At 39.1% G+C, this 10,492-nt stretch overlaps 1 protein-coding gene across 1 annotated transcript; it reads right to left on the reverse strand.

Moving 5' to 3' along the window:
- Positions 1 to 844: 844 nt before the first annotated feature.
- On the reverse strand, positions 845 to 9,020 carry LOC147105153 (interleukin-10-like). Its single transcript, XM_086011752.1, has 5 exons — positions 8,865 to 9,020; positions 8,111 to 8,173; positions 6,869 to 7,021; positions 2,918 to 2,995; positions 845 to 2,824 (listed from the first exon to the last, which is right to left on the reverse strand). Exons 1-5 carry the CDS (start codon positions 9,018 to 9,020, stop codon positions 2,735 to 2,737), a joined length of 540 nt encoding a protein of 179 aa, XP_085867878.1. The 3' UTR covers positions 845 to 2,734.
- Positions 9,021 to 10,492: the final 1,472 nt, after the last annotated feature.

Consider the following 10,492-nt stretch of genomic DNA (forward strand, 5'->3'; position numbering starts at 1 on the left):
AAGCACTTTAGAACTGCAAGTTATTTCTTTTAGTAAGACACTGGTGCAGTGGGAGCTCCAAAGGACAATCCAAGTGGAGTGAGGTCCTATTCTCGTTCACATTTATGCATGATATTTGATCAAAATCATCGTTTAACCAATGGTGTATATTCAGCAACATCATGGCCCGTATTTTCTGATACCTACGGGTGGGTACGCATTGTGTACACACCCATAGGGACATCGGAAATGCCGGTTTCAGGCATGCGAAGCGCATGCGCTGAAAACCAGCACCTCCGATCTGTCAAGGATGCCTGCTTTTACTAGCATAAGAGTTGAAAAAAGTTTTTAAAAAATAATTTTTTTTCACTCATTTATAATTTAAAAATACTTTTAAAAAAGGTAAGTTTATTTTTAGTCCCGTAAAAGACTTTAATTATATTTTTGTTTAAAATATTTAATTTAATGTAACTTTAACTCATTTTTAAAATGTGACGGTTTTTAAAAATTTATTTACTGTTTAGTGTCTTTTTGGGGTGCTCTTCCTTCATATACTTGACAGGTCTATCTGTCAAAAGTATTAAGGGAGATTCCCTTCTCCTATTGGCTGGCCTGGCCCGGCCCAGCTTGCGAACCGCATGCGCCCCTGGGATACGTGGGCCCTGCACATTTCGACTGTGGAGAGGACCAGGAGCGGAAGTGTCCGGACCTCGGGAGCCCTCAGGTAAGTTCGTAGATTTTTTTCCGATAGGAGGCCTCCGCACGCAGGAAGCCTCCGATCGGAAATTATGGGCCCATGTTTCCGTTGCTTTGTATTGTGTTTTGCATTAAGGTAAAAGCTAAATAAATGAAGAGAGATAAAATGTAAAGAACGCATTGAATGGTGTTTATTCAAACATTACAATCAAGTACATTACAATTCAGATTCACACACTACACATAACATGAGGTAAGTAGAGTGCATCAAATAAGCAGGAATAATTAACATTTTAACCCTTTGAACACTATGGGAGCATTTCCCCAAACTACAAGAATTATTTTTAACTTGATATAACGAATACTACAAAAATGTTCCGCAGCCCTATATTTTTCCCTAATTCTGTCTTCACAATTTTTAGCAGTAGAAGTATGTGGGAATTTTATTTCAGATACAGCCTGTTCTGAAAACTTTCAAACGATTCAATAGCTCAAAGGGTCAATGCAAATGCTACATTTTACTGTAAAACATAACACTGAGGTTAGTTATTTCATTAATGAACTTGAAAATCACTGGACTCAGCTTGCTATATATATATATATATATGATGAGGTATGCTTGTTAACAAATACATGCGCAAATTGTACCAACATTTACATAGACTGCATTCTCGGCATCTGCTTTGTGTACCTTCCTCCAATATCACTGGAACAACTCAAATGAAAATAATGAACGATTTATTTATTGCTAGCACATGATTTTTACCCACTCTTCCCTCTGCTGGGGAGGTTTCTTTCACGTTAATGTACAGATGTACGCGAGTGTGACAGTGATGTCAGACCGAGTGCGTAATTTCGTTCCTGATGCACTTATTAACCAAAAAGATTTTCCACATCAAAAAAAAGCCCTGTCTTTAAATGGTTAATGTGTTCAAATCAGAGAGGTCTTATCTACACTGACAGCGTCTGAGGCAAACATGTAGATATCTGAGGATGTAGTACACATAAGAGTTTATACTTTAAACTAGTCTAAAAGATAGCTTCCAATACTGCAAACAGTTACTGGAGACAATATACTATAACTTATTATAAAGTACACACAAGTGCACATTCATTTGAACACTAATAGTATTCATACCAAGTTAATAAATAGTTGAATTAAATGTGGCTGTGTCTAATGCTGTAAGCTGGGTGTTACAGAATTACTGATACAGTAATGGATGGATATATGAAAATAACTTGAAATTAAAGTAATTAAAACTCCATATTACAGTCCCATAAATAGTACAAAAATATTCTAATTAAAATATTTTAGCTATGTATCAAAATATACAGAACACTGTAGGAGCAGATTATCCAGCATGTTATATGAACTAACAACAATAGCTCATTTTAAATCTATTTGTTATTCCTGAAATATATCATTTGTCAAAAACAAAATCGCTGATCACAAAGTCTTCACTAATCAAAAAATAACTCTGCACAAATATATAGAAAACATTATCTGCATTTCTCATATGCGCCGTATTGAAAAATAATAATTGAATGAAATTCATCCATATATAATTTACATTTAGATTCGGCAGTCTCGGGGTGAATTCTGAAGATACAAGGTGAGGGGAAACATTTTTAGACACTGCTAAGAAACCGTCCATGTCATTGTATTCTTGCGGACTTTCAGCGCAGGAGGTTTTGTGGTAAATTCATTATGGGAGAGCAAGTGTCAATTGAACGTAGAACTGGCATCTCTGCACAGGAAAGCTGGGCAAATCAGAAGGCACATTGTGGTGGGACACTTCTGTGTAATCCTAGCAGCTGGTTACAGAGTGGCCTAGCCTACCCACTCTCTCAACGAGATATAGGTGCTGGGAGAACCAAAAGACCATTATTTTTATTTTAAAAGGGGCAGCAAATGTTGGGGGCAGCAAACATCGCAATTTCTCAATGGTTTTTTAAAAAATGCTGAAACCGCCAATCCTAAATATAAATATCACTTTAAATACTAGTGACTTTGTTAAATCAGGGAGTATTGGTTCCTTCAAGTCAGTTCTGCTACTTTTCAATTCATTTTCATCGTTATGTATGCCTGAAGCCAGTCGATAAAGATGTTGAGCTCTCCCATGGCTTTGTATACACCTTTCTCCTGCAACTGATAAGGACAATAACACAGCATTAGACAATGAGAAATGTTTTAAAGTCAGCTCTTCCATGATGTTTTGGAACAGAATCAAGTCTGTCTTACCTTCTCAAATGCTTTATATATACTCTCGATATATGGGCTAGGTCTGCAGTTGCACTGGTCACAGTTGAAGAACTTATGCTGAAAGACAAAATATCTAATTTTACTCAATGGCTAACTGTTGTCCGTCACAATTATTGCAGTTGGAAATCAGACATATTCCGATACCAAATTCTAAGCATTAAGTCTGATCTAGTACGATGTAGTTTGATGACTGTAAGCAGTGAGAATACTAACTGAACCACAATTGCTTTGAAACCATCGTTGAATGGAAAGGGCATCATACAGAAAGATGTTCTGATGAAGGGTCATCAACCTGAAACGTTAACTCTATTTCTCTCTCCACAGATGCTGCCTGACCAATGGCCCAGAAATTCGGGTCTCCACGGGTGAGTACGCACGGGGTACTCACCCGTAGGCCCGATGGAAGTGCTGGTTTCCTGCATGCACTGCGCATGCGCGGGAAACCGGCACTTCCGTTCCTCTGAAAGCAGGGGTTCAGAGGTCGAATGCGTGTGCAGGGGAGTCTGCGCGTGCGCATTGAACTTACGTTTTTTTACAGGTTTTTCCGTGAGGGTAAGTCTTTAGAATTTAGAAATGGAAAAAGCAGGCGTAAGGCCTGCTTTTTACAAGGTAAGTGGTCAATTAATTAAAATTAAAACATTTTTTCCACAGGTTTATTATTTTTAAATAATTTAAAGCAAGGTAAGTTTATTTTTAGCCCCGTTAGAATATTTAAAAAATTTAAATTATTGTTTAAAATAGTTATTTAATGTAATTTATAGTTTATTTAAAAAATGTGATTTTTTTTTAAATTTAAAGGTTTACTGCTATTTTGGGGCCATAGTATTTATAAGTCTTGACAGCTCTTCCTGTCAAGACTTATGAATGGAGCATTCCCTGCTCCGATTGGCTGCCCATGGCCCACGTGATCCCAGGGGACGCATCGCAATAACTGCGCCCCTGGGACACGCAAGCACAGCGCACCGGCAGCTAGGCCAGGCCCCGGATCGGGATTCCACGGGGCCCTACAGCTCAACTGCTAGCGCGCAAGGTAAGTGCAGGTCGGGGGCTTGCACCCGCGGGAAGCCCCCAACCCGAATTTCTGGGAAAGTGTCAGCTCCTGCAAAAGTGACCATTTTGGACATTATTTTCCATACCTACATTAGAAAATGAAACACACCATTTAGGCTTCATTTATATGACGATTATTGTTGGTGTCAAATAGTTTCACTTTACATGCATACTAAAGTGGTGGTATAGATCCAGAGTCAAGGCATGGCCTGACCCTGGAGTGTAGCAGAGCAAAGCTCCCTGGTTCTGGAGTCCATTCAGGCCCTGACTTGGGATTTACACTACAGCCTTAGAGAAGCAGCAGATTAAATAACGTCCTATATGCATGCAGGCAACTGCTTGGGCAGATATTACAGAGTGGGTGTGGGCATATTCTGAAAGCAAAAGAAAAAAATCCCATTCAGTGCACAAGTGTCAGGTCACACTCAAAGAGAAGCAGCAGCTGCAAACTGTTGCTGAGACGTAGAATCTGGCTAAATGTACTTTTGCCACTTATTGCTGAATCACCCAATGAGTCAGAGAAAATAAAGAATGTTAATCTTTCAGAGCTGTTCAGACATCAAAAGTCAATTTGCAAAACATTATTAAAAGGGATAGGAGCCCAGGGCTAAACTTGGTGTGTTCATTTGTCCAATAATACCATCACAAAGTTGGTAGCCATTACTTTGTTTGATCAGATGGAATCACATGAGTTACAGTTAACAAAACAATTAGGTCAGCCCTTCTTTTTTTCATTTAAAGCCCTCGATTTGCAGCTGGTGCTGTCCCACTGAAAATTTGCATTCTTTATTTTCGCAGAGTCTTTTGCAAGTACGCTCTAGTTGCCTGGTTATCTGGTTAACGGTTTTCACAGCAGCTATGGTGGTACATTCATTTTACGTCTGCTTTTGTTTCATTCTGAATTGGTGCAAATTTGGGGCTTTGCGTTTCTTTTGTGAAACTCTTCAAAAAGACATAATTTTGGAGAGAGAAGAGCTGCACATGTTGACCGAGCCCTGTACCAGAGGTCAATGAACACCTTAGCTTCTACAAATTAATTCCAACAGGAAAACACGAGCCCTGCTGTTTATCACTTGACAAGGTCTGAATTAACTTTACGATAAATCACACTTCAAACTGGGCATGAAAAGATGTCACTTTCAGAACCTGCTGGTTAGATTGTTTCAGAAGTGTTTGTGTGTCACTTAAAAGGCAGGCATTCAGTATTTGGTTTGCAACAAACTGCAACATAGCCTGCTTTTGTAATTATATGCAAAAGGAAAGGACGCTCGTTTTTAACGATTTCTGCTGCGAGAGTTTCCAAAGTTTTAAATTGCTGGAAGGAGCTTTCTGAAGCCGAAAACTTTGTGTAGAGGCTCGTGCTTTTAAGCCGAGCTCCATGACCTTTCCTCCCAGGTCCCCTTCTAAATCATTCCTCTCTTTTCACCGTCTTGTGTCAAAGGGGCAGGAGGGTTTGTGTGCCAAGGCAATGATAGGTCGATGGCCTCACTTCCTGTTCTCCACTCTGCCTGAACTGGGAGAGTTCACACAGACCGTGAAGCAAATCACTATGGTGACGTTATATTTATCCACTACCCAATTTAGTTTTGAACACACCTTTATCTGGATAAATGTATCTATGTTGCTTTGCCTTCTGCTTAAAAAGGGATGGAAGTCCAACTATACAAATCAGGAATTCATATACTATGTGGCTAATTAAATGTTAAGATGAGTAAATTGTAGAAATTCTTATGAGATTGGTAGTTAGGCCAGAGATAAATTAGAAGCAAAACAATTTATGCATCCTCAAACCATCCCAAACGCTCTATAGCCAATGGGCTGCTTTTGAAGTGCAGTCACTGGTGTTATATAGGCAAATGCAAACATCATGAACAGTTTAACTGTATAAATTACCATAATCTGCTTCCTGGCAGTGTTGGTTGAGGTGGAGGAAGGGATGTTGGCCAAGACACCAGCAGAACGCCCTGCTCTTCTTCAAATAGCGCCATGGGATTTTTATGTCTACGAGGCCTCCGTTTAATGTCTTATCTGAAAGTTAGCATCTTCAGCAGTAGTACTCCCTCAGTACTGCACTGAAGTGTCAAACTAATTTATGAGTTCAAGTTCATAGTGGGTTTGACCTTGCAACCTTCTAATTGGGAGGAGATAGTGCTATCAACTGATGGGTGAATTACAGAAATGTGTTGGTTTTTAAGGCACTATGGGGTAGATATGGTACTATAGTAATCTGGTAGTGCAGATTGTGCGCTGTTTACAGAACCCACCAGATTTTCATTCCATTCATTTCAAGGTGAAGATGAAAACCTACCCCATGTGTGAATAGAGATGGCGGGAGTGCTAACACATGGCAAAAATCGGAGGGGGTTGTACACATATATGTAATTCATCCAGCTGCTATTTCATATTAGAAAATATGCACAAGGAACTTGGCTGCATTTGTGAAAACCAGCTGCTGCCCCATTACAGCAAAACAGACTGCGCCGCGGAAGATAGCATCAAGATGGAAACGTAGGTTATGTGTATTCGCAACAGGGCAAAATGCATCTGGTATCAGAAGTGTAGCTTGTCACTTAGATTTTCACGAATATTGCAGCAAGGTCCTGAAACAGATGCAGGATCCTTCTTTGCATAATTAAATTGGCCCTACGCTGCTTTAACAGTGACATAGATCGGACGCAAGAACTCGCGTCCAGAAATTGGTATATGTTGTTCCAGTTTTACACTTGAAAAGCGGCTGCAGCACATACCAATTCCTCCCCCATTCTCTGATATTTTGATGTACTTTTAGCCAGAATAAATATTCCAAACAATGACACTCCCTGTTAATTTAAGAGTAAGAATAGTTATAGTGTAAGGATAAAGACAAAATCTAATACTTACACAATTTTGTATGTTCTCTTTCAGCTCGGACAGTGTGTTTCCAATTTTACTGGTGTTGCTATTGATGATTCTGTGCTGGGACTTGGCTGCTGGGATTACATCCCTGAGGTAGAAATTCAGCATTTCCTTCAAAAACTGACATCCTTCACGGCCCTAAACATTTCAAGAAGTCACCGTTATATCCTTGCAAGGGGTCATTGCACAAATAGGAAATGACAATTCTGTCACTAAGTTGGAATAATGTCACAGTCTATATGTTAATTTAGAAATTATGCATTTACAAAATCCTCACTTTGGAGAACAGTTTCCTTAAGCAGAAGACACTTTTTTTTCTAGTTTAGTGTTACATTGTTTCATTTTTTTTGACCTAATTTTAAAATTAGTTATTTCTTCCCTCACTGTTCCACCATATGCCAGCTGAGAGGACTAATCGGCAGATAGCTTATTCCTAAGGCACTGCTGAGGTTGCCCTCCTGATGACCAGTAGGAAGTCATGAGAGTGGCTCGCAGAAACTTGCTTGCTTATCTACCCTGTGGGGAAATGTTTCGGTCTCCACTGGACTGTCTCTGATGTCATCGTTGGCATATTGGACGCATCATTTCTAGCTGGGGTTATAATTAATAAAATATGTACATGCGCCTATTGGTAAAGTATTTAAACAACAGACGACTCCTCCAATTGGGGTGAGCGACGGTACCTACAGGAAAAAGTCAGTGTGTTTGAATCCCAACATCCGCTTGGCGAAATCTGTGGTGGTGAAAGTTATGTCGCTGATTTGTCTCCTTGAGGCAGCCGGGGAGTGGGAGTCACCTGTTTGTGTACGGACACTGATATCTACAGGACTATGACTGCTGCCAGCTATGCCATTTACGTTCCATATCAGTCCACTTGATTCTTATCCCTCAGGCATGAGCTTTCTCTGCATGCTGTTTATTTTCCAATTGTTCATGTACAGAACAGAACATTCTCTGTGACTCAGCCCCCTCTCACGTGACACATAAATCAATGCAATGAAATGAGCCAGTAGTAATGAATGGCTTATCTTTACACATTACGTCTGGTATAGCAACCCCTTAACAGAGAGTCACTCACCATTATTACCAATATCCAAAGCACAAGAACCCAGCTACAAGTATAAGCAACACAAGGATTTCCCAGTAGTGGAACTCTGTCAATGAGCTCCATTCATGTCTGGCTTTTACAGTTTATATGTCAATCTATTCATGTTAAACTTTCCTCACCTTGAATCCCTGGTGAAGTCTGCCTCTCAGCAGTGTTATCTGAAAATTGTCATCTTTCTTTTGCTATAAAAAGTAACAAATACAAATTACTAAATGCAGAATTGTTTCCAGTGAGCAAACTCAGCAGGTCAATTAGACCTAAGTCAATCTCCAGCAATGTACTGACCTATACTTATTACGGTAAAACCCATTTTATTGTTGACCTCGTCTCTCAATAGTTGACCCTGATGGTTTGAGGCATTTTTTTTCTGCCTGAGTAACTGCAGACAGAGCGTTCTGTTGCATTTAAAATATGCCATCACTAGGATAACACATTTTGGATTGCTGTCATCCACATATCTATAATTTATCTGAAACAATCCTTATCTTATTGTTCATATATGGAACATTACAAAGTAGAATTGAATAAATCTACACATTAAATCTTTTCAATAGCACTTTTATCTCAATAAAAATACAACTGATATCAAAGCTCAATTAACTGGTATTCAACTGTTTCAATGTAATTAATATTGTAGCATTTTGAATTTTCATCTTCAAATCTAATTTAAATTATTTTATGTCCTAAAATACTATTTGGAATGAATTTACATGAAAGCAAACTAAAGAGTTCTGAATATTCCTTGTCACAGACTTGTCAGTGAGAGAACTGACTCTCCTTCACTTTATAAATTGTAATACATTCGACCTGTAATTTACAAAGAATGAATGGTTCTGCACAACTGCACAAAATGCATTTTAATTTTATACTTACAAAGTAGGTCCTTATTTTCCTATATGAAGTTCTGAGTTCTTTGAGGTGAGCAGGGAACACAGCATAGCTAAAGCAGAGATCGTCCGACTGCTCTTGCCTGCAGTAGTAACACTGAATGCTAATCAGTGTACACAATGTAACAGTGACACACTTCATGGTTTCTGTCTGGTTGGCAAAACGCTGAGTTGATGTGCACTAAAGCGTATAGCGTTCTTACCTTGATTCTTTCTTTATATATTTCTTTCGTGACCACTATTGGTTTCTTACTTCCTATTGAAATTTCCTGTTGGTTATGTATTATTTGAGGTTACTGTCAAATTTCTAAATGTCACTAAACCTTCCCGGCAGTTTGAAGTTTCCATTGACCCCTGATGTCTATTAATCATTGTGAAATTTAATGGCAGAATTTTGTTATATTTCAGACTGTAATTTTTTTCCTGTCAAACTAACATTTTGCAGTTTTTGTAGTTAACTAACTCTTCTAGTGCAATTAACATTTTGTATCCTAAATATTTTTCTTACAAACCTCAATTCCCATTTCTTGTCTGCAAACATTTCTCTTCAGTTTGGTACCATTTTAGCAAGTTTGCTTTATGCGGCGATGTAGACTAGAACCTGTCCTACATTACAACAGTGACTCCACTTCAAAAAGTACTTCATTGGCTATAAAGCGCTTTGGGATGTCCGGTGGTCGTGGAAGGCGCTTATATAAATGCAAATCTTTTCTATGCCATAATTATTGAGTATTCCTATAGTACCGGTGTTCCCTTGATGAATGCACATGGAGGCTGTTTCAGAATATCTTACAGCAATGATAGAATTCCAGCCCTTCTGCCTTTCCCTATATTGAGGTGCAATGTGTTGCTAATTGTTTTACACTGCAAATTAGATCTCAAGATACAGAGTTTGATTGACTATAATCCTGCTTCACACAAACATTTAAGTGTTTCATGCAAATATGTGGTTTGAAGTGAAAATCATTGAATGTATTTTATCATAAGTTCTCATGAAGTGTTTTGAATGTTGGAGCAGCCTATCACTCGGCATCATTAGCAGCCAGAATTGAGGAAACAGCTTTAAGAATTGGGGAAAATCACAAAAAATAAGCGAACAAGTGATTCTGACTCTCTTCTCCCTCATTTCTAAGGTGATTTCCCGGTTTCTTCCCTGCAATCTAATGAAAAGAAAGAAGCAAGAAAGACTTGCATTTATATCGCGCCTTTCATGACCTCAGGAAGTCCCAATGCACTTTACAGCCAATGAGGTACTTTTTGGGAATTCTCTGCCCCAGAGAGCTGTGGAGGCTGGGTCATTAAATACATTTAAGGTGGAGATAGACAGATTTTTGCAAGATAAGGGAGTGAAGGGTAACGGGGAGCGGGCGGGGAAGTGGCTTTGAGCCCAAGATCAGCCATGATCTTATTGAATGGCGGAGCAGGCTCGAGGGGCCAAGTGGCCTATTCCTGCTCCTATTTCTTATGTTCTTATATTCTTAGCAGTGTGATGATGACCAGATAATCTGTTTTTTAGTGATGTTGATTGAGGGATAAATATTGGCCAGGACACCGGGGATAACTCCCCTGCTCTTCTTCGAAATAGTGCCATGGGATCTTTTACAGAGCAGGCGA

This window comes from Somniosus microcephalus, chromosome 18, assembly GCF_052327205.1.
Source record: "Somniosus microcephalus isolate GS21.2 chromosome 18, FLI_Smic_1.0, whole genome shotgun sequence".
Taxonomy (NCBI): Eukaryota; Metazoa; Chordata; class Chondrichthyes; order Squaliformes; family Somniosidae; genus Somniosus; species Somniosus microcephalus.

Bases quoted from the DNA above. Each gene is read 5' to 3' on its own strand.
- LOC147105153 (XM_086011752.1), bottom strand. From the start codon at position 9,020: ATGAAGTGTGTCACTGTTACATTGTGTACACTGATTAGCATTCAGTGT. The intron at 7,022-8,110 runs GTGAGGAAAGTT...TGAAATGTTTAG, and splicing joins GACTTCACCAGGGATTCAAG to GGCCGTGAAGGATGTCAGTT. The intron at 2,996-6,868 runs GTAAGTATTAGA...TTTGTCTTTCAG, and splicing joins AAGAGAACATACAAAATTGT to CATAAGTTCTTCAACTGTGA.